Source organism: Exophiala spinifera (assembly GCF_000836115.1).
Source record: "Exophiala spinifera strain CBS 89968 unplaced genomic scaffold supercont1.4, whole genome shotgun sequence".
Classification (NCBI taxonomy): Eukaryota; Fungi; Ascomycota; class Eurotiomycetes; order Chaetothyriales; family Herpotrichiellaceae; genus Exophiala; species Exophiala spinifera.
The window spans coordinates 1,001,311-1,023,866 of NW_015622516.1; the positions used below are offsets into that span (position 1 = coordinate 1,001,311).

Consider the following 22,556-nt stretch of genomic DNA (forward strand, 5'->3'; position numbering starts at 1 on the left):
TAGGTTCGACAACAGTCTGTGTATGTGAGTACCTGGATGATCATCAAACGAGTCGTTTGGCTGTGTCTGTCTTAGCCTAGGTGGGTTTCTTGGACCTTGCCTAGCTGTGGCTTACGTGGATAATATATATATATATATATGTGCAACGTGCTTGACTACTCATTTTCATTTTGTCAAGGTAGATAACAAGACATTGCGCCCTTCCTCGCAGGATACGACACTGTAGTTATCCGGCACCCTAGTTCCATTGATCCTGAGAGATGGTCTTCGCAAGATCAATGTTGCCAGAGTAGTCGATCGCAACATCGACCAGCGACACGCCCTCGTGGCCCAGGGCTTCCTTTATCACGGTCTCGACCTGAGACGAGTCGGAGATCCTGAACCCTTTTGCGCCGAAACTCTCGGCGAACTTGACGAAATCGACGCCGCCAAGCTTGACGCCCGACGAGCGGTTGTACTTCATGACTTCCTGGAACTCGACCATGTTGTAGGCCTCGTCGTTCCAGACGAAGTGGGTGATGTTGCACCCTTGCTGCACGGCGGTCGACATTTCCTGGGACGAGAACATGAAGCCGCCGTCGCCGCTCACGGAGACGACCTTCTCGGAGCACGGGGGGTGCTGCGCCAGGCTCGCGCTGATGGCCCAGGGGAGACCGACGCCGAGAGTCTGTTGGCCGTTGGAGCACAGGAGGCGGCGCGGCTCGTAGGCGAAGAAGTATCTAAAAAATCACGACATTGTCATTGGTCAGTTGAGATCTGTGGCGGCAGCGGCAGCAGGATCAACAGTAGCAGCAGTGTAGAGCTCTTATCGGGCAGGGTTTTGGGGATCATTGCTCTCTCTCTCTCTCTCTCTCACCTCATAAAGTAAATATAGACGGAGCCGACGTCGACGCAGACGGTGGTGTCTTTGGACACGAGGCCCTGGAGAACGGTGATGAAATGGAGCGGGTGCACGAGACCGGAGGACCGTTTGATGTCCGGATGTCGTTGCCAGGAGAGGAACTCGTCTCGGAACGGCCGACATTGTTCCGCGATGGAGGACTCGGAGATGTGTGGAAGATGGGAAGAGATGTACGCGAGGTTCTCGGCTATCGACCCGACCAGTTCTGAGATCGGACGGTACGACGCTCCGTAGTCCGCCGAGGTCACGTCGATGTGCACGATGCGGCCGTCGCCTCTTGGGTTCCAAGCACTGGCGTCGTACTCGACCGGGTCGTAGCCGACGGAGAGGATGAGGTCGGACTTGGCCAACAACTTGTCACCGCATTGGTTCCTGAAGAGGCCGACGCGACCGTAGAAGACGTGCACGAGTTCCTTGGAGATGGCACCGGCGGATTGGAACGTCTCGACGGTCGGAATGGGGAATTTCGACAGCAGTTTGCGCACTTGGTCGACGACCCTTGGCGCACTGGCGCGTAGCCCCAGGAACAGCACGGGCAGCTTTGCGGTTTTGATCATCTCGATGGTCTCGTCGAGGCGTGAAATAGGGGAGATGCCGTACGTTGGGGGCAGAAAAGCATGGCTTGGGAACGGGAGGATCTTGGATTTTCCCTTGGCCACGTCGCTTGGGATGTTGACGACCGCAGTGCCTCTGGGCGAGGAAGACGCCGTTCTGAAAGCGTCGAGGATGACTTCGGCCGCCTGGTCCTCGACGTCGATCGAAACGGCCAGTTTGGAGGTCGGTCCAAGGATGTCGAGCGTCCTCATGCTCTGATGTGTTCGATGGAGCTGCATTGCTCGAGGCACGCTGCCCACGAGAGCTACCACCGGGTCGCATTCCGTGTTCGCGGTGACAAGACCTACACTAGAGGTTAAAAGTCGGTCCCTGCGAGGATAGAGAGCCCGCCTATACCGGTAGCCAAATTGCTCGCTCCAGGACCGCTGGTAGCTAGACACACTCCAGGCGTTCCTGTGATGCGCCCGAGAGCTGCTGCCATGAAAGCCGCGTTCTGTTCATGTCGAGCAACGACTAGTTTGATCTCGGGGTGATCTTGGAGACAGTCGAAGATGGCATCGATCTTTGCGCCTGGTACTCCAAAGACGTAGCGAACGCCAGCCTTGTGGAGGCTGTTGACGATGATCTGGGCGACGGTGTCTTCGGCCATGGTGGGGGGGGATTGTGGCAGGAGAAGGGGAATGAAAGAAGAAGCAAGTTATCAGGCTATCATAGTCCCTTTGTAAAATGATCGTACCTCTTTTCTGGCCGGATAATAGCGATGACAAACGAGTCGACGGCAGGTAATACACTCTCTTATGTTGGCGGGATGGACGGAATGCGAAAAAGGCAAAACGAGGAAGCCCGTAAACGGCAGGATGATGTAATCGGCGTTGATTGGGCGAGAACGAATGACCTCACTGTCTCGCCCACAGGAAGAATCGCAGCTCAACCCTCTTTCACTGTTGTTCTTGTAAGCTATTGTGGCGGACCGGCGGAAGCATTGCACGAGTCGATGAATTTTCGAGAGAATGGCTTACAACGAGATCTACCAGTACTCGCTGGTCAACGCTCTCATGAGCGGAGTGTCGGACTCGGGCATCACAGTAGGGCAATTAATCGAAAAGGGCAACGTCGGGCTGGGAACCTTCGTGAAGATGCGAGGAGAGCTTGTCCTTCTTGACGGCAAGGTCTATCAGTTGCAGGCCGAGGGCAATGTTCGTGTGGCGGACTCTGAGGAACAGCTCCCATACGCGGTTTGCACAAATTTCAAACCCCAAGCCACGGTCAAGGCGACCCTCGACACCAAAGACTCCATCGATGGGGTTCTGGAAAAGTTCAACAACCATGCAAGTAATCTGTTCATGGCTTATCGCATAGAGGGAGTCTTCAAGAGGTTAAAGTGCAGAACTGTCAAGGGCCAGGAGTATGACGGTCAGGTACGTACCGACTCCCTCATGTTGTCTTTATCTTTGGGCGGCAGATCAAGTCTGATGAGCCCGTTAGCCCCTCGCTGAGCTTGGAAAAACCCAATATGTCTCCAACCATGACAATATCGAAGGTACGATTGTTGGTTTTCGCACACCTGAAGCCTGGCAGGGGTTCTTCGTCGCTGGCGAACACATGCACTTCATCTCGAAAGACCGCAAATTAGGCGGGCATGTCTTGGAGTTAAGTGGTGCAGAGGTTACGATGGGGATCGCGACGATAAACAACTTGCATCTTGAGTTACCAACGAGCGAAAAATTCAATGCAGCGAAGATGTCGACTGATGACGTGGGCCTGAAATCTGTCGAAGGCTGATGCACCTGTTGATTCAGGGTTAAGACACTGTATCGATGAAGTGCATGCTTGTCTCGTGGACACGATCAAGATTGCAGTGGCGAGTCCAAGACTGAGCCAGGTACAAGGCGAACGATCATCGGTCACTCAAATGGCACTGTTGGCCAGAGTTGTACCGAGTGCTGCACAGCCCCTGGTTGACGCCCGATTGCGTATCCAAGTTGAGTACAATACATTGAGGCGCGAGCCAGCTAGAACAGGCAGCAGCATCTTGTCTATCACCCCTTTGGGATGTTGAGTCATCCGTGTCTTAACAGAAAGGACATCCTACCTGGCGTCAGTGTTGTAAGAACAACAAAGCATGTTTTGGATGTGGATCAACTGATCACACCCTTCGCAATTGCCCTCCTTCGTCTGTAACCAAGCGAAATGCTCCGTCAGTGCGCGGACGGGGGTATGGGGCCAGACAACATCGACCAAGTCGAGACTTGAAGGACTTCGTCCAACATGGGAGCCTTGAGCGCACATCAGATAGCTTTGGAAAGTCAAGAGCTACTGCTGAGCCTTCTAACTAGTCTTCAAAAGAACTCTAACGGCCTACCCGAACTAACACGCGCAAGCGTAACAATGAAAACCCACCGTATCCCGCGATCAATATAGCCTTAGCCCAGCAACAAGCCTAAACACTCCATAACCATTGCTCTCTATCGTTTTTCCTACCGTTGTCATGATCGTGATCATGATCGCTAGTCTTGACATTCCCGAAAGTCTTCAAAATCACCTTTCCAGCTTGAGTGACGCATTCCTTCTCGTCCTTCTTCCACGTCTCGAAACGGCCCAGTTTCCGGCCATCGACGATCCTATCTCCGCCCGTGAGAATGGCACTGGCGAAACAGATACAGTTGATCCCCTTCTCGTCCTGGCCGGCGTGCGTGCCGTCTGACAAGGTCGACACAACCTGCAGGCACTTTTCGAAGACGGCAAACATGTTCAAGCGCGCGAGGGGCAACGTAAACGCAGCGTTGGTTCCGGAGTCGGTCGTCGCGGTTGCAAAAGACTTATGCGCTGCCTCGGCGAGGTCGAGAAGCCGCGATGATTCCAGTGACGATGATGAGCCCCGACGTTGCGACGAGACCGCGGTGGAGGCAATACTACTGCCACTACTCGTACCGCTCCGTCCCTTGCGCGCGCCAGCGTGTCCCTTTTTATAATGTGTGTTGTTGTTGTTGTTGTTGTTGTTGTTGTTGCTCTCGACGAGCGCACCCCCGCCGTTGAGACTGTCCCACACGTCCTCGCCGACGTGGTAGTCGTGCTGTTTGACCTTGAACAGAAGACAGTCGATCTTGCTGCTCGCGTCCGACGAGTCGCCGTGGGCTCCGAGTCCGGCAGCACGGCGTGCGGCGTGTGCGGGGATCGCCATGCACCATGCGTCGTTGCTGTTTCGGTTCTTATGGCCCTTTTTGAATTTCAGCCGAGCGCCAACGTACCGGCTCCAACACGCGCGGAAACTGCCCTTGGGCCGTGTGCCACCGGGGAAGAAGACGCCGCTGAACTGGTCGCAGAGGCTTTCGAGGATCGGAATCTTCTCGAGACGCTCTAGTTGTGTGAGGGCGTTGTACGAATGCAACACCGCGCCGACGTAGTGTCGGTAGTTGAACAGCCGCATGCCGTAGTAATGGCACAGATCGAGAATCTCGAGCATCTGGTTCCCCGCGACCCACGGCGACTGGAAGTATATGTCCCAGCACTTGTACTTGGCGTAGGAACTCAAGTCAGCCTCGAGGTTCTGCAGGTGGTACGCCAACGTCTGCGTGCACCGGCACGGGAAACATGTCTTGTCATTGAGCACTCGAGACACTTGAGAGGAAGCTTGCTGCGCCAGGCGGAGAGCAGCGAGACGGCACCTGGAGATCTCGTTGGCCGAAGACAGTGATTCGATATAGCTCCTGTAACCTTTGGTCAAGAGACTGAGCCCGAGGATCGCGGACCAAGACTGAGCGTTTTCGTCGTCGGTCCGGGTGATCAGATACCCCACGTCGGCGTATACGGGCGTGCTGTTTCGGATGATGTTGGGCGGCGCCGCGGTCCGAGCAACGAGGTGCACGATATTGTCGACTATCGCTTCCACGAACTGAGGCCGGGCCGTGGTACCGCTGCCGTCTGCTGGCGGTTGGATGTACTCTGCGGGTTTCTGGACGCATGCCGCGCATGACGGGATGAGTAGTTTGCGGTGCCCTTCTCGAAAATGAAGGACTGATTGCTCCAGCTTCTGCAGCTCGTCGAGGAGAACGTGGCCGGCGCCGCCAAAGTTTTCACCGTTCGCTATTTCATTTCCGGACCGCTTACAGCACATCTGGTGAAGTCCCGAAAGGCTGAGTTCCTCATCATGCTCGAGCAATTCGATCCCGACTTGTCGCAACATTGAAAATGCAACATTTGTGACGAAGGCGGCTACTGGAAAGGAAAAGTGCCCATTCGCAGCCAGAGTCCAGCAACGTTCAGCAGACGACGAAATATCGCGGATACGCTATCATGATCAGTTCAGTGTGATGGGTCATAGGAGCAGTTCTGTTCACAAGAAAACACAACTTACCTGAATGGCCTCATTCACTTGGAGAAAAAGCCCGAGCTCATCATCTGCAAAATGGACTTCTGAATTCTTGCCATCACAATTCGTCGGGGTTACTGCTGTACACTCTGGACATGAAGAAAGCGCATTCTGCCCAGGCTCTACTTCGGTTTCGTCGATATGCTCCACGTCCAGGCCAATGTAGGTGTTTTTGGGACCTTCCAAGGCTGTGGCTGCGTTCTTCTTTTGGTTTCTCACTTTATGATCGTTGCGACCGCAACACTCGCAAAGATCGCTGTAAATCTGAGCAAGGCTTCATGGCGATCATAGATAGTCAGTACCGAGAGAACTCCAGGCACACAGCAGCTACTCAACCCACGGACAGTCCTTACCTGGTCGTAAAGTGCTCGTGATTGATCGTGTCGACATCCACAGCCGCTTCATCTACCTGTGCGCGGAAATACTTGCTGAGTCTCTTCCGGGACGAGATTGTTTCTCGAAAATAGAAATGAACCATGTCTGGTACAGAGCGGAGGCTTTTTGCGGCGGTCTTTGCCAGAGCTTCGAGTTCCTTGATGGGCAGCGTTTTGACGCGACGGTTCGGTGTCGGACTGTACTGAATCAACCAGGCCACCAGGGCACGGCTCCCTTTCTTGTATCGCACGTATGCATCGAGCACATCAGGTGGCAAGCCACTGAATGTGATCTTGTGTGAAGGATTGAGAAGCATCGTGATGTGCTATGCTCGGAACTTTGCAGTCGAGAAAACGAGGGAAGACTTTCACTAACCGCAAGGATTGAGCAGAACGATGGAGCGAGTGGAAGCGACGGTTAGCAGGGTTCTAAGTCTTTATCTTACCTGAGAAAATGTCAATGCGGGCAGCAAGCCATGTATAAACATCTTGTGTTTGCTTGCGGGAGATCTCTGCCCGCCATGAGACAAGACTCGGATGAAATTTGAGGACAAGGAAGACATGGACGACCCCGCCACTATCGATATCATCTTCCATATCGGGTAGGAACGAGACCCTGGAGTTGACGTCCTGATAAAATCGCAAAGGAGTGATTGGCGAAGAGTGGTGGACTTGAGAATCGAGGACCTTAAGGCGCACACATGTTTTGACGAAGTGTTTATCAGCCCGGCGAACCTTCCTATAGCAGATCACGAATCTGCATATACGAAAACGAAAACGAAAACGAAAACGAAGCACCGGTCATCTGAACATGTGGTGAAAATACTTAATCATCAATGGTCTATGAGATATAACTAGGTTTCAAATAGTCAACTTATCAGACAGAGGTGTAGTAAATATGCATCAAGTCGTGTACGGTCGTCGTCCGCATAGCGTTATACAAAGGCACAAGCGTCCACCAGTTCATAAGGCGTCATCTAGTACTGTACATGACAGCTCGGCGGTTATCCAACTCGTTTTCCGAGTGTTTAGTCCTCTCCCGTTTCTAGTCCTCCTCATCATACAGCCTCTTATAATACACTGGCATGCTGTCCTTTCGAGCAACCAGTTCTTTGAGAGATATGCTGACTCTCCGTATATTTTCAAGCGACTTTGCACATCTCAGACGGTAAGACTTTCTGGCCGATCTCGCTTTGGCCTTCGTCAGAGACATCTTTTCAGTTGCGGTCTTCTCGGAGTTCAGGTCGTCGGGCTCGGGTATTTCAACAACCTCAACAATTCCCTTTTCAGTCTTTTTCTCATCGACGAGTTGTGCGGGACTGTGGTCGCCTGTGGCCGGAGAGACGCTTTGATCGAGTGGGCAACGTCCATATTCACTGGACAAGGAGCCGATGGAGAATAATCTCGACAGCCTTGATGGCGCGGCGAAGTGGGATCTGAGGTCATCATCTCCCATATGTGTCGACCAAATGACGATGTTGTTTTGAGCGGCCAAGTCACTTTGCTTACTTCGTGCAGATTCACCCCGGCCATATCGTTGGATGATAAGTGACCAGACCTTGCCGACCACCAGGGTGAAAGCGACGAAGACGAGTGATGCCAGTACGAAGAGGGCGATGAGTGTCCCAACGAATTCTTGGGGAGGTAGGTCGCGAGTTTGTAGATGTTGTAGTAGTGGTGTTGAATCGCTGACCTCGATGTCGCGGGCGAGTACATCAATCAACGGAATTGGTGCCATGTTGATGACTACCGTCGCTATCCCAGGTGAGATTAGATTGCTTGATCTTGAGCAATACTGATCTGTCACTAGTTAGGCAACTTCGTTGGCAAAGCAAGTGTTCAGCCTTGTTTGCGGCCAGGAAAAGCTCCGGAGAGGGTGTGATAAATTTCTGAAACAGCATGATCGACTTCCAAGGTGGCAATATACGTAGTTATGTATCTGATGGCTGGTCTGCTGGTGAGCTTCAGTAACGAAACGCCAACCTCGTGAGGTCTGTGCACACGGCATCCAGGCATTCGGAAACATTCGCGATCCTGGTGGCCATGCGGCGCTAGGACCCCTTCCCCAGCCTCATGACGGCTCAGCTCCTGTTAAAGGGTGATCTGTGCGCATCCGGACGAACATGCGACAGTAAGGGAGCGACTTGCTGAATGGTCCAACATCATTCGTGGCTGTAGAATATTGCGATCTTTCCAATCGTCCGAATGTCCGAAGTAGAGAGCCTGAGCGTCGCACGCTGGATATGCATGCATGGACGGCTCGCGTATCTTCACTTTTTTGCTTTCTGATGCTGCTACAGGAAAGTTCCACGATTTACCGTTGCAGCATTGGATGTGCGAGCAGGCTGTCGATGGTGACGCTGGGACCGCGCGATCTGAGTTCTAGATACTGCTGGTCTAGACTGTTCATCGGCGATACAGGGGTCGGCTCTTGAGCTTCTATCGTTGGAATTTCCATGCTCGCTCGGCGGACATCACTAGGGTGGTGCGTGCTGTGGGATAATGAGGTGGTCGACACGTAGTCCTGAGGATCGTAGGGACGCAGGACTGGAAACTCTTGATCTGCGTGGTACGAGTGCGGTCTTATTTGATTATGGCTATACTGCCTAGAAGGCCCTAGATGGGGAGAGTACGGCGGAGGAGGGTCGAGGTGTTCCGGCGGCAGAGCAGCAGCTATTTCCACACTCAAGCTTCTGCGGCGATCTTGTACCTGTTGATCATGGTAGTGTAGCTGGCTATTTTGTTCTTGTACAGCTGCAGAGAAGTACTGGTCCGAACGTCGCCGGTACTCTTTTCGCTTGATATATGGCTCGTTCCCAGTATCAATTCTCAGTATTGGTCGAAATTTCGAAGCGGGCGATGTTGTCCTTGGTCGAGGAGGTGGTCCTGGCAGCGGCCGATAGGTTCCGTAGTGGCCGGATGGCGGCCGTGAAGCGGCTCTTTCCACCGGGTGGTACTCTACCGGAATGCCTTCCCAAAGCTCGAGATCAGGTCTAGAGGTTGTCAAATTGGTTGTGGAAGATGTTGCGGATAAGCGGAAGCTCGACCGTGATTGTCGCCACTTTGAACGCACATTGCTGAAGAAGTCATTTCCTGATGAGCTCATGACAACCGACAAACTTGTCCCCAGTACAGAGGATACTAAAAGTAAGGCCAGGACAATACGGAGCTGAGTATTCTGGGTGGGCATGAAATCCTATAAAACTTCAGAGGAGTCGATGTTGTCGAATATAGAATGTCGACGAGAAGTCGGCCTAATTGGCCCCAATCCGTGTTGTACCGAGATAGCTGTATTATCAGTTGATAATACTAGGAATGCCAGCGCGCCGACACTTGTTGGAGGCGAAGTTGGACACCACTCGAGCTTTAGTAGGTTCACTCAGTGGCGTGGCGGTACACTTTCGAGCCATACCGGACCCATAAAGGACAACCATGCAGAAAGGGCGAGGAATGGTAGTGGCCACTATACTGAATAGGCATGCATGCCTCGCCAGCCCATGCATAAATGAGGCGCACGGGGGAGGGATGCTGTAGTAAGATTGACGACACCACGCGACGAAGGATGAAGGGGCCGGAAATTGTGTTAGTGGTTGCCGTTTACCTCGTAGTGCGGAATATGCTGAGTAGAAAAAAGTATTAGGCTCACCCATCTAGTGGAAAGCAGAAGACAACATGTCCACATGTTGCTATGATGTTGGCTGTGCTGAGCTAGAAGAGAGTCGAGTCCTCGAGGATTGATCCGTCATGGTGAGCAGTACCCATCTCGACGACTAACTTGTCGGCCACACGGGGCATTTCCAGCAGTGTGTCTCTCGTTCGGGTCTGCCACCATGCATGCTCTGCATTCTGATTATTATATCGGTGAGGGTCACACTGTACGCGAGGAAACTTGACTCGAAGAAGTTGGTCTGATGCATGCATACCTGATCCGGTCAGAGCTGACCCTTCTTGAGGCTATGATACGGCCACAAGACACTAGCCCCCAACTTGCAACAGCGGCAGCATCTTGACGCGAGGGTCGAATCTGGGGCGGAGAATAGAATCCCAGGAACTGTGCCCTTGAGTCTTCGGCAGTCTCAAGGGTCGCAGTCTTTGGTGAGCTGGTATAAAGTACGAGGTTGATGGAACTAGATCTCCGAGAAACCGTATTCCCCCTCGCGGTTTTGTGTACACTCAGAAGCCATTACCTGACCCATCAGCTGGACCATTGTAAGCGCTCAGCTCAGTCTGACTTCGACGATGAGGTGACACGAGAAGACACAAGGTGGGCGTAGGTCACTCAGCAATCGAAATACTGTTAATACCATTCTAGCAATTTTGGAGTAACCACCCACAGCACCTGCGCTGCTCGCGGGACTCCGGGGTATCAGAGAGGATGGAATTTCGGATTGGTCACGGAGTACTCGTACCGTGCGAAATTCGCCCAGCATGGTGCAAAGTCGTCACGACTGGTCGACAGTCACTCAGCGAGACAAGAAAGAAACAAGCATTCTGCAATTTGTGCTTGGTTCACTCACCATGGCTTTCCTTCATCATCACCAGACCAGAGGGAACTTTTTACAGTTCCGGCTAGCAACTTTCGTGGAGTGATTACATGTACGGAGTACCGCGGTAGCCAACTCGTACTCACGTTAAGTATAGAAACCCCATGGAACACCATGGTTTTCGTTGGTTGCCCTCGTCCCTACCGAGTTCTGCAATATTCCCAAGTACGTGGGAACTCCTCTTGCCTGGGTCAACGTCATATAGTACCACTCCGATGTACGTAGTTTGGAATACGTTGACACCCGGAACACGGTCCTCAGGGATTTGAGCTACCAGTGCCTTGTTTCAAGTTGTGACACGGCCAGGAAAACCACTCTATTGAAGAAGCAACCGCCGGTGTAGCGAATACGGCGTGGATATTGGCCCGAAGGAATAGGGGGCGGGCTCCACCACCACAGTCAGCAACGTCTAATTTCCACCGATAGACAGGAGCAACACTCTCCACCACACGGCCATTTCCATCTTAAGGTTAACCTTTTTGACCGCCACGTACCAACTACTCGTACAGCGAGACTGGACGCGACAGACGCGTGCGCGTAAGGACCACGATTGGTGCTTGGAACAGGAAAAGACAACATCCGGTAAATGAATAGGTACTACGCAAATACTAGCTACAACGGAATCCCAGCTAGCATTTTTGGCTGCGTCCAAACAAAAGATATGCAAGAAAACCGTTCAATATCACAACCCAAGACATGCTTCCTGTTCTTAGAAATTGGCCATGTGAATCGTGACAAAGCAAAAACGCAACAGTGAAGAGGCATTTATGCCAGGACGACGGCGGCAGCGGCAACGAGACCGGCGAAGGCGAAAGAGCCGGCATTGGCAGAAGCAGCACCAGTGAAGGTTGCAGGGCTGACTGGGCTTGATCTGGGGATATGGTTAGCATTTTCGATTTTCATGTCTGCTGTTTCGCGACAGAACTTACGGAGTGTAGGATGACCAGGCGCCAGTGGAAGCAGGAGCAACTGGGGTTGCAGAAGTAGGTCCAACGGGCCAGTAAGCGGAGCCGGTTGAAGTGACGATTGGGCCAACAGGGGTGCTTGCGCTGGTAGCGACGGACGAGGTGCTGTAGGTGTAATAGCACCAGTCGGCGGGAGGAGCACCGGTCCAGGAAGCCTCGATGGAGCTGAGGACTTCGGTTGGGAGGAGGGAGAACCAAGCAGGAGGAGTGGTGGCAGTGTAGCTAGGGCAAGGCGCAGAGGTGGTCGACACAGGGGACACTGGCACGCTGCTGCTGCCGGTAATGGTGGTCCAGTCACCCCATGCAGGGTCGGTGGTGCTCGAGGCGCTGATTGGAGAAACGGGAACGCTGCTGGTGGTCGTGGTCCAGTCTCCCCAGGTAACGTCACCGGTAGAGGTGGTGATGGGGTCGACTGTCGCGGTGGTCGAAGATGTCCAGTCGTCCCAGGGACCGGCGCTGGTGGCAGCGGCGTATGGGCAGTTGGTGACGGTTGGAGGGCAGGAGGTGATGGTCACATCGTCAGTGACGGTGACGGAGTAGGTCTTTGCGGATGCAGCGGCAACAAGGCCAGCGGCGACGGCGACGGAAGTACGCATGTTGATGGTTGATGGTCGTTTGCTTCGAATTACCGGAATCGAAAAAATATAAAGGCTTCGAAAGCGAAGAGGCTGGTTCGGGCGGTGTATTAAAAACGAACGTGGTTGGAGCTGAACTCGAAAGAGTGGACGACCGAAGTCAAGACGTTTGGATACAGAAGTCACAGCTTGAGTATGGGAAAGGAAAAGTCCAAGGCATTGGGCATCTTGAGGTACTTGTAGGAACGCTCGTAGTCTGGGAGATTGCGGCGGCCAGAGCCTCTGACGGGGACCGACGCTGCGCCAAAGTGTTGGCCATTCGCCGTAAATGGCTAGCGATGGAGCTTGGATGGCAGTGCCTGGAGATTACTTCTGGAGAAGCGCGAACGATCAAGGTGAAAGCGACAGGGGGGGTCAAGGAAAAGGAGCGGCTTGAGTCAAAGCAAAAGACTAGGTGGGCCGCTAAAAGGCTCACCAAAGCTCAAATTAAAGCTGCGGGAGGCTTGACACCAGCGCAGGTACCAGGAGCCTCAGAGCCAGTGATGGGCCTTGATGCGAAAGCCACCGACGGACCACATGGGCGCTAGAATCTTGCAGCTGACTTGAGCCAGGGAGAGAGGCGATGACCTGGCTGGGCTGTCACAGGCGCTCGAGCACCACCAACGGTGGATCTGCGAATAGGAGAACCGAAAACAGCAATTAATTTGCCCCGACGGCCAAGCTTGTCCTCGTCCCGGGTTTGTCTCTCGCGTGCGTATGCTCGTCGACTACGCTGCTTGTTCCCCGGCGACGCGAGATGGAGAGCCCGGCTAGTGGTTCAGCAGAATGTACCCGTCAGACGGGGTGCTGAATGTGAGGGTAACAGTGCTGTACGGCGTCGTCGCATACTCTCAAATGGGCTTGTTATGTATAATGTTTATAGCGCGTCCTGGCGTTTTCCAGCGGGACCCCGGTTGGACGTCCATAGCACACGGCCACTGTGCGTTGAGACTGAAGCTGCAAGGCGTGCAGAATAGAGCCCAGCCACAGTCATGAGTGCTCACTGCTCAGTGCGCGAACGTCGCAAGTTTTTTCATGGCGGTAGATGAAAATGCAACGCCAGACGGAATCGGGCAGTTTCATCTTGGTCCCTCATCGTCAATCAGGATTCAGGGGTGGATGGTGGATTGTGGTCGCTGAGAGACGACGAAAGGCTCCCCATTGGTCTCACTGTTGGCAGCCTGACAGGATGAGACGTCGATGGAGGTGGCCGACATCTCTAGGGAGTCGAGGACCGAATCCTCATGTGATTGATCGTCCTCTCGTTGATGTGCCGTTGGTTTAATCGATGAGTGTGAACACGCTGGGTTCAAGCCGTGAAACCACAATACACAAATTAATCAAAAGATTTCATCGCGTATCACCCACACCTTGTATTGTGAAGCCATTTGCGCCCTCTCGTTCCAGTTGTTCTCATAAGCTCGACAAGAGGTAGCAAATCACGATCTCGATTAATGCGCCTTCGCACTCCGCACTCAATCTGTGGCTGCTGACTTGCTCCGTGTTCGCTTGACGCGTCGCATCTCGGCGCGAAGTTGCTGTCACGATTTCGCCTGACATGATTGCCTGAGCAGTTTACGGAGGACGGACAGTGTGAGTACCTACGATGGCCCACATGTACTACGTTCTGGACGTTGGTATCTTTTGAAAGGTGCGCTACGACAACTGGCAGCCACACCAGGGTTCAGACCCAAAAACCATGAACGTACACTTCGACGACCGACCTTGACGTGTCCAGGCTGGTAACAGGCTAACAGCACAGACGGCGAGGTGTCTTCTGTCACCACGACACCCATGCTTCCCGACCACGATCCCAAACACACCACCACGGGCTGGTTCAAAGGCACGAGACTGTCGGCCAAGTGCACGAGCCCTACCTTGGTCGCAAGGCTAATACACGCATTGCACCGTCTTGTGTTGCTTGTTTTGCTGTCACCCGGTGTCGTTCAACTGCCATTGCGGCTCCATGGATAGAGACTACAGCTTGCTCGGTTCTTTGCCGGTGGAATCGACCGAGGCTGAGCGTTTCCTCTTTTCTTTCTTGACCTCCATAACTATGGACTCTTCTCCTTATATGGAGCACTGCTGGCTTTGCCAGGTAGGCGGACACCGGCTTACAAGACTCTCTACGGAGCATTCTGTTGAATGATGTAACAGGCTCTGGAGCGCCATTTGTTTTCCATCACCAAAAACTCTCCGCCTCATCCACTTCTGCTCTGGCTGCTGAAGAACCTGAGAGTAAGCGCAAAGATTCACTGAGACGACCTAGCATAGGCGGCGTGAATTTTGCATTCCTCCACAGAAATCAATCGTCGACATTCCAGGATCCTTGGCCTCGTCCAATCTTCGGACTCTTTATCCGTTTCTCCGTGGCCCGGCGTCACGACCATCAGGAGGACAGTCGTACATCATCGGACACGAGGGAAATGGTATGCATGGCCCGAACTCGTTTGACCATCAGGTACGAGGTCTGAAGCGACGCCGGAGTCCCATCTGTCCACTGTGCAAGTACTGCGTACGACTATCAGTGATCTGAGCGCGTTGCACGGTAATGTAACTGGCAATCCGGGTGAGCGCATGAAGACAAATGGCCATTCCTCGGTGGCGTAACCCCGGCAGATTCGAATCTTCGAACTATGGCGGACATCATAGATATTGAAGCCGTGATGAAGATGGAAATCATGTCCGGACTAAATGCACCACGTCATGACATCCCACCAGGGTCGAAAACTTGTCCCCAAACGAACTATGCAGCTCATGGACTAATCAATATGCGGCCGGCGATCAATTTTTCGCCGTTAATTCAACTCATGCCTCGCTCTATGCCTCTATAGCTCACCAGTTGTTTATACGACTTCCGGTCGTATTCGATTTTTTTCTCCACCGTCCTTGGATGTGACAGCCTTTTGTGCTTCTCTCCACCATCACCAAATGCGTCACAAATCTGAGCGTCATAACTCCGGCTGTTCCATTGAACCTGAGGAACCTCAACTGCGCTTAGACATCCACATGTTCTACGTAATCAGCTCATCAGAGAGCTCTCGGTGCGGCCTTCCGATGCTTTTTGGCCTCTCATCGCAAGCTCAACTTCGTCCTCTGTGGACATGCAAGTCCACGAAAGAGGAACGATGATGTACTATTGCTAGGGCTGACCTCCACTCACAAAACAACTCTGGATGACGGTGAGTGTATGAATGCTTCACACTCTAGTGAGGTCATTCTCCCTGGTACGGGGAAGAGTAGGTGTAAGATATTCTTTTCACATACTTGTGTCCGGCCAATACATATGGTGTCGAAAGTCCGTCTAGTCTTTTGAGTTGACCATTCTTCGCATGTTGACACACAGGCACAATGAAGTCCTACACTAGCCTTCTGCTAAGCTTAGGAGCTTTGGCAGCGGCCGCTCCTCAACTCACCCTCACTCCTCTGAGCGGCCCTGTTCCTCCTGTGCGCAGTTCAGAAGTGACTGGTCCGACCTCTCACGGTCCTTATTCGGGCACACCCACCGTGACTGGAGCTCTGACTGCTCCTGCGGTCGCGCAATCTATTGCTCCTGGACCTCCGACCCCGGTCACGTACAGCAACGACAACGGTCTCCTCCAAGCCGGCTATCAACCCGTCCCATACCAACCAGCAGGTGGTGCTGGGACAAATGGTAGTCTGCCGTACTACCACCCCTTGTCCGACTTCGACTATGAGTCGCTCGCGTTGGCACTGTACCAAGAATGGATCGAGCTCGATCTCTTCCATAATGGTCTCGCACGCTTTCCGGTCTCGGAATGGGAGGCTGCCGGTCTCACTGCCGAGGATCGATTCCTGATCGAGTTCATGGCAGACCAAGAAGTCGGCCACGCAACCTTGCTGAGCAACATCCTGGGAGCAGCGGTATGTTGACATTCTCTACCACACGCAAACATGACATTCTTTTTGGGCATGTACTGACCAGATGCCCGAATCAGGCGCCTGCGCAATGCACCTACAACTATCCCTTCGAGACGGTACGCGAATTCCTCGACTTTTGCCAGAAACTCACTCGATTCGGCGAATCCGGCGTCTTCGGTTTCCTCGGCCACCTTGACTCCCGCGAGTCCGCGACGTTGCTGCTGCAATCCATCTCCACCGAATCCCGCCAGCAATTCTCCTTTCGCCAAATGACCGGACTGTTCCCCATGCCCGTTTGGTTCGAAGTCGGCGTGCCCCAGAGCTGGGCCTGGACCTTGCTGGCCCCCTACATCTCCAGCTGCCCGGCCAACAACACCCGACTGGCGTGGCAAAACTTCCCGGCCCTCAGCGTCCTCAACCAGCCCAACAGCTTCAAGATCAACCCCAACCTCGGGGCGCCCTCCAACACCACCGGCGCCGACCCGAGCAACGACACCGGTATCGCGCGCAGCAACGCGTGCTACAGCACCAACGACACCGCCAGAGACTGCGGTCCGGCTCTCAGCCAGAACCGCTCCATCCCGCTCTCGTACCCCGGTCGTCCAGTGCACTTTTCGTGGGGCAACGTCAATGAAACCGTCGGTCCAAACAACAGCTACGTCACCTCGCGATCGCCTCTGGCCGATGCGCCGCGGTACGCCATGTTCGTGTCTCAACTCAACGCGACCTACGTGCCCCTCACCAACATCAGCGACAACACCGCCTCGTGCGTACAGCCCAACATGAGCACTTTCGCAGGCGACCCGGCCGTCAACGGGACCATGTTTATCGCGTTGGTATGTACCACTTACCTCATGACCCGGGTGTCGTGCGCTAACCGTGCCTTCTTCTTCCTTGACATAGACTTCGCAGAACCCATATCTGACTCCGTTCAACCTGTCCATGGTCAATCCTTACGTCTGTACGTAACAGTTCTTTCCCGTCGTGCCCGAGTGCGGTGGACGTTAGTATTAACCATGTGAACTATAGATGCTGGCCCTGCTTTGTATCAGGCTGGCTAAGCACACCAGAAACATGACGCCAGCCAAACCACTCTCGAACCACCACCACCACCACCACCACCACACCAATCCTTGACACCAGCTGGCTGTCTTGTACCTGCATGAGGTGGATGGAATGGGAAAGAAATCAAAATATAATCCTAAATTTGCCACAACACCGCTATGCGTTGAGGGCATTACTTAATACATTTCAATGTAGTGTATGTACGACTATGGACGGGAACAAAACATGGACTTCTTTCCGCACGTCACAAATGATATTGGTTCATATTTCATTGTCCTTGGTAATCTTACTGTGCGTGTGTGGACTGTACTAGCTATCACAAGTTGAACTCAATCTTCTAAAAAGTCGAATGCTATGGACGCTACATTCATTCATAACGGGTGCATAATCGTCAGATGGACCATCCTAGCAGTGATAGATAGAAAGGTATGAATGGATGCATGCATGGTATCGATACTTCATTGCTCCCGCTTGCACTCGTACACACACACAAACAAAAGGCCCTCGTCACGGTTTGCTTCGTTACATTCCTTCTCCCAGACCGCCCCCTCATGGGATGGTCCATCATATTCTTTCACCCTCCCTGACCCAAGCCCAGTCAGCTTCGAAGCGCTGCCATCCACCCTCTGGTTCGTCGGCCATTTTCATCTCGTGCACGACCATGTCGTAGGCGCCCTCGCGCGGGATCTGTCCCTGGCACACGTTCCCGCCCATGGCGACGTTGAGCAGCACGACGTAGTCCCTCATGGGCCTCGTGCCGGCGGGAATGGGCGCCTTCATGACGGCCCGCCCGTCGATCCACCACAGCATGCGGCCCTGCTTGGAGGCCTCGTCCTGCTGCCACGCAAACTCGAAGCGCACGGGCCGGCCGGCCTGCATGCCCTGAACAGGAGTGCCGACGACGCGGTGCTTGTCCGTGTCCTGGGGCGTGTAAGTGCCCCAGTGCAGACAGCTGTGGTTGACACCGTCGCCGTTCCAGGTCTCGGCGATGTCGATCTCGCCGTCCGTCGGCCACGAGAAGGGCTCGTACGGCAGAAGCCAAAACGCAGGCCAGATCCCCGGCGCGCAGGGGAGGGTGAGCGTCGCGACGAGGCTGCCGTGGGAGCGAGAGAGGCGCTGGTGGGACACGAGGCGGGCCGACGTGAATTTTTGAGCCGGGTCGGGGTGGTTGGGTTGGCTTATGGCCCGGAGCACGAGGAGCTGGTTCGGCGTGTGGAAGGAGTTGGACGCCGAGGACGTGTACGTCTCGATCTCGTTGTTGCCCCAGCCGCCGTTGTTGCCTTGCTTATGCTCCCAGGTCGTGCTGAGCGGCGTCGACGGGTCGAACGAAGGCTGCCAGTAGACCTTGGATGGGAACGATTGCGGAGCTTGGTGGCCGGGATGTGTACCGTGGGGGATTGGCGGCGGCGGTGGCGGTCGGTATTGGGATTGTTGTTGATGCTGAGTAGAGCCGGGATAGCCTCCTGGCTGTTGTTGCTGTTGGGAATGTGGTGGTGGTGGCGGCCCTTGGTGCTGCTTGCTCTGGTATTCGGATAACCTCTTCTGGCCTTCCTGCTGGAGGTCCTTGAGCTGGCCCTTGAGCTGGTTGAAGGTGCTTTTGAACGGCATGATGCTTTGCTTTGACAGTCGTTGCTGGTGGTGAAGCTGAGGCTGTAGTTAATTCGTAGATTACCTGACCTTGAGGTGAGATGGTGGGACGAGGCCGGTGAAGAGCCGTCTTCTTTCTTCGGTCGGGTCGCTCCGGGTCGGGTTGACGTGTCTTGGTCAAGAATCTCAACTTTCTCTTTCCAAGTAAACCGGCATATAGGGGCGCTTCTTGTGACCTATCTCTTTCCCAAATCTCAAGTCTCACTGCGGTCGTGTCGGATGAATGATGATAATCAAATCGGTAGGCTTGGAAGTGGTGTTCGACTTGGGGTACTTGTGGCTGAGGACAATTGAGGCTGAGGGCGTGACGTTGCCTTCCAAGACTCCAGCTTTTGGCCTTTGTCTTTGAGTTTTGTACGAGAAGACTCAAAGAATGGTCTCGCAAATTCACAGTAGAGCTCTCATGTACGGAGCACTGGTGACACCCGTACGAGATATTGAACTGCTGTTCTGCGCCGGCGAAAAGATTTTCCGGCTCGCTCTCACTACCAAGTCTCCCCCTGCCATGGGTTGGACTTCACTTGTATCCCAAGAGTACAACATCTCTCTTATGTGCACTTCAGCCACATACTGCTACTTCGTCCCTACGCTCGTCAGCAGCGTATTGACCGATCTCTTGAGAGCCTGCAATTGCTTTTCCCCTGCCCTCTCCTCGACCTCCTCCATCTCGTCACCACTTGCGGTCATCGCTGCATCCGCGTACATTTTGGCCACCAACTTCAACTTGATCCTGAGTTGCACAACGGATTTTTCTGCCTCTGACCTCCTCGTCTTGTCCTCCTCAGACATTCCATCGTACGTTACTTTTGCGCCGCTCTCACACGACACGATCAAGTCCGTCCGTGGCTGAAGTCGTTTGAGAACCTCAACTGTCTGCTCGCGGACCTCGCCTTTCCAATCGTACTGCTTTGTCAGTGTCTCGACATGTGCCACCAGTGCTTCATACATCGTGCAATGGCCGATATCAGCGGCCGACCAGCGCGCAGCTTGCTCGACAAAGGTTGGATACTCGACGTCCTCCGCCATCAGTGACATCGTTGACAGACGACTCGGCTGTCTCCCACCCTTCACACCGGCTTCTTCAAGTCTTCGCCTACTGGCCGCCGCCCGCTTAGACGCCAGTCTCTCCTGCATGGCCAGATATTCGGCGTCGAAGGGGTTCTTCTTCAAGGTCATTTTCCGACCATTGATGCCGACAATTTTAAACTTGTCCTCTTTGGACACTGGGATATCATCCACGCCATCGTTAACGCACGGGCTGGATTGGTACTTGGATCGTGTCCAGATGGACCTCCATCCATCGACCCCTCTTTCCGCTGGTGCTCTTACTGAGTGCTTCTTCATGCCCCTTGGCGGCTTCTCCGGGAGGCCCAGTAAGCCGTGTTGCTTCCCGACCTCATGCTCTCTTTGGTCCTGCTTCCAAGCTGATTGCAAGGTATCCGCGGGCTCGGTCGCGGCCTCCTCTTCCGTGGACGATGGCATCTCTGCCTTGGCCTTGTTGATCGTTTGTTCCAGGTATAAGCGGGGACCATCTGAGCCATATACGGCAGTGTAAGACTCCAGATCCATTCGGAACTTGTTGTATGTACGTTCTCTCAGTGGCCTGATAGGTGAGTGTCGTCGTCGTCGTCGTTGCTGTTGCTGTTGCTGTTGCTGTTGCTGTTGCGCTCGTCTTGGTAAATCGGAACTGACACCGCTACCTTCCTCGACATTCGCCGCCGTTGTAGCGGGTACCTCTGGATGAGGTAGAGCATCTTCAACAGGTGGCTGCCGCCGCTTCTTTCCTGCGAAGAATTTGATCCACTGTTTTGAGGCAGACATCGCTGCAAGTACAGATTTTGTCGTAGGTGTCTTCGGTGTTATGACTCGTGTGTACTGCAAAATATGTTCGTGAAGCGATCCACTCATATCAGCACACGGGGTACAGACATTCCTATTGACTGGGCCAAAGAATGTATATGGTGGTTGCCTCGTCTAAAGATCCCTTGTTGATGTCTTGCAGGAGGAGGGTATGGGAAATTTTGAAGGAAGGAAACTCTTTGAAGAACCAGGCGGGCGAGGACCTTTTGCTCCCTCGTTTGTTGTGACTGGAGCCTCGTGGTGACCATGGATATGATATTAGCGCGCACCTTAATCAAGGATCGGGTGAGGACCTGTTGAAGTTTGAGAAAGTTACCAGTCACAGCCTGGTGTTAAATGGAATGAGAGGAAAGCGTAGAGATCTAGGCTAGAGGAGAGTATCCATAACATCTACAACGCCAGGCAGTATAACTCGGTAGAAGTGGATCGTACCCCAGGATCATCCAGTATACACACACAAGTTACGTTGGGCGGGACTTATTGGGCACATCGAGCCTCGGAAAACGGGGATACCACATCAAAGAAATCTGAAAGACCCCAGAAACACACAGTTCACAATCTGATTCGTAATCGAAAATCATGGTGATTTGGCGGCCGCTCTCTCCACCGGCGGGCGGGACATCTCCCTCTCCAGGGGCGTCTATCTCTGATCCAAGAGGGCAACAACGAGAGACGCTGACCAAAAAACCCCTTCACGGGGTGACGGTGACCTCCTCGGCGACGACGACAACGTTGCCCTCCTTCTCGCTCTGGGCCTTTTTCAGTTCCTGCCACCGCTTCTCCATCGCCTCTTGGGCCTTGTCGCGGATCTCCTTGCGCTGGGTTCTGGTCCAGCCGTCCGAGTCCTCGCCCTCGCTGTCGTACTCTGGCCGCTTCTCCGCCTCGATCTCCCAGGCTGCCTTCTTTGGCGCGCCGCACATGCCCTCGGTGAGCAGCCATGGTTCAAACGTCACCAGCGCGTTGAGCTTGGCGATGACCCCCCTCATCAGTTCGCAGGTGTGGCAGTTTCGGTTCCATCCGCCCCACGGGTCTTCGACGGTGACCTTGCACCAGTTGCGGCCGGATTGTATGTATTCAACGCAGTAGTCGTACTTGTCCTGCCTGCATGCGTGGCAAAGCCATTTGTAACACATGTTGAAGGAATGTTTTTTGGAGTTGGACAAAGTCTTGTGGTTGATTCTTGAAAAGTGGTGCTGGTGATAGGCCGTTCCGGACCGTCACGTTGAAGGGACAGGCGTCTGGTCGCAGGCGTGCGAGACAGAAAAGGTGTCTTGGTTTCTCAAGAAGCTTTCTTGGTATCTTCAAACGGTCGTCGCAAGTGGTGGAGTGTCTGTGATGCGACAAAGGACTGATGTGCCGTCGCTCTGTCTGTTCTATGACCCGGACGGTTGAGATAGATGCTTGAGAAAGTAATACAGACAATATACAAAGACGCGCTAGCAAAGTATAGACACGGTGAAGCTACAAGGCGTCGCGGTTCTGGATTGACGCGTGAGGAGGTCCAAACCGTACGGCGAGGACCTGTTCTTACCGCCTTGAATCTTCACAGTTCGGCAATCGATAGAAAAGTATGGTTGACTCCACAATGTCACAACTAGAAACTTGTAGTCTTCAACAACCACACTCTGCTCGTGAGAGAGCAGTCTTCGATTGATGAAACCTTATTGTCGAAACAAGCCCCAAAAGAACTGTGCTGGACAGCATTATCCGGACGGGAGATGGCTCAATTACTCCAGAGAATGTCCAAAACCAAGACTCAACATTCAGGGTGGTGACATGG

The 22,556-nt window shown here is 53.6% G+C and overlaps 10 protein-coding genes across 10 annotated transcripts; 2 read left to right on the forward strand and 8 right to left on the reverse strand.

The window, feature by feature from the left end:
• Positions 1-238: 238 nt before the first annotated feature.
• On the reverse strand, positions 239-2,105 carry PV08_05553 (acetolactate synthase, catabolic; the record flags this gene model as incomplete). The annotated part of the gene is made up of 3 exons (XM_016379896.1): positions 239-719; positions 857-1,799; positions 1,853-2,105. 3 exons carry the CDS (start codon positions 2,103-2,105, stop codon positions 239-241), a joined length of 1,677 nt encoding a protein of 558 aa, XP_016235723.1.
• A 361-nt stretch (positions 2,106-2,466) lies between these two features.
• PV08_05554 (alpha-acetolactate decarboxylase) lies at positions 2,467-3,238 on the forward strand (the record flags this gene model as incomplete). Its single annotated transcript, XM_016379897.1, has 2 exons — positions 2,467-2,874; positions 2,942-3,238. The coding sequence occupies 2 exons, from the start codon at positions 2,467-2,469 to the stop codon at positions 3,236-3,238; spliced, it is 705 nt and encodes a 234-aa protein (XP_016235724.1).
• Positions 3,239-3,896: 658 nt separating this feature from the next.
• PV08_05555 (uncharacterized protein) lies at positions 3,897-6,516 on the reverse strand (the record flags this gene model as incomplete). The annotated part of the gene is made up of 3 exons (XM_016379898.1): positions 3,897-5,744; positions 5,811-6,099; positions 6,179-6,516. 3 exons carry the CDS (start codon positions 6,514-6,516, stop codon positions 3,897-3,899), a joined length of 2,475 nt encoding a protein of 824 aa, XP_016235725.1.
• Positions 6,517-7,244: 728 nt separating this feature from the next.
• PV08_05556 (uncharacterized protein) lies at positions 7,245-7,937 on the reverse strand (the record flags this gene model as incomplete). The annotated part of the gene is made up of 1 exon (XM_016379899.1): positions 7,245-7,937. One exon carries the CDS (start codon positions 7,935-7,937, stop codon positions 7,245-7,247), a length of 693 nt encoding a protein of 230 aa, XP_016235726.1.
• Positions 7,938-8,513: 576 nt separating this feature from the next.
• On the reverse strand, positions 8,514-9,305 carry PV08_05557 (uncharacterized protein; the record flags this gene model as incomplete). Its single annotated transcript, XM_016379900.1, has 1 exon — positions 8,514-9,305. One exon carries the CDS (start codon positions 9,303-9,305, stop codon positions 8,514-8,516), a length of 792 nt encoding a protein of 263 aa, XP_016235727.1.
• A 2,203-nt stretch (positions 9,306-11,508) lies between these two features.
• Positions 11,509-12,304, reverse strand: PV08_05558 (uncharacterized protein; the record flags this gene model as incomplete). The annotated part of the gene is made up of 2 exons (XM_016379901.1): positions 11,509-11,614; positions 11,673-12,304. 2 exons carry the CDS (start codon positions 12,302-12,304, stop codon positions 11,509-11,511), a joined length of 738 nt encoding a protein of 245 aa, XP_016235728.1.
• Positions 12,305-15,673: 3,369 nt separating this feature from the next.
• On the forward strand, positions 15,674-17,173 carry PV08_05559 (uncharacterized protein; the record flags this gene model as incomplete). The annotated part of the gene is made up of 3 exons (XM_016379902.1): positions 15,674-16,207; positions 16,282-17,040; positions 17,108-17,173. 3 exons carry the CDS (start codon positions 15,674-15,676, stop codon positions 17,171-17,173), a joined length of 1,359 nt encoding a protein of 452 aa, XP_016235729.1.
• Positions 17,174-17,833: 660 nt separating this feature from the next.
• On the reverse strand, positions 17,834-18,877 carry PV08_05560 (uncharacterized protein; the record flags this gene model as incomplete). Its single annotated transcript, XM_016379903.1, has 1 exon — positions 17,834-18,877. One exon carries the CDS (start codon positions 18,875-18,877, stop codon positions 17,834-17,836), a length of 1,044 nt encoding a protein of 347 aa, XP_016235730.1.
• A 612-nt stretch (positions 18,878-19,489) lies between these two features.
• PV08_05561 (uncharacterized protein) lies at positions 19,490-20,737 on the reverse strand (the record flags this gene model as incomplete). The annotated part of the gene is made up of 1 exon (XM_016379904.1): positions 19,490-20,737. One exon carries the CDS (start codon positions 20,735-20,737, stop codon positions 19,490-19,492), a length of 1,248 nt encoding a protein of 415 aa, XP_016235731.1.
• Positions 20,738-21,468: 731 nt separating this feature from the next.
• Positions 21,469-21,909, reverse strand: PV08_05562 (uncharacterized protein; the record flags this gene model as incomplete). The annotated part of the gene is made up of 1 exon (XM_016379905.1): positions 21,469-21,909. The coding sequence occupies one exon, from the start codon at positions 21,907-21,909 to the stop codon at positions 21,469-21,471; it is 441 nt and encodes a 146-aa protein (XP_016235732.1).
• Positions 21,910-22,556: the final 647 nt, after the last annotated feature.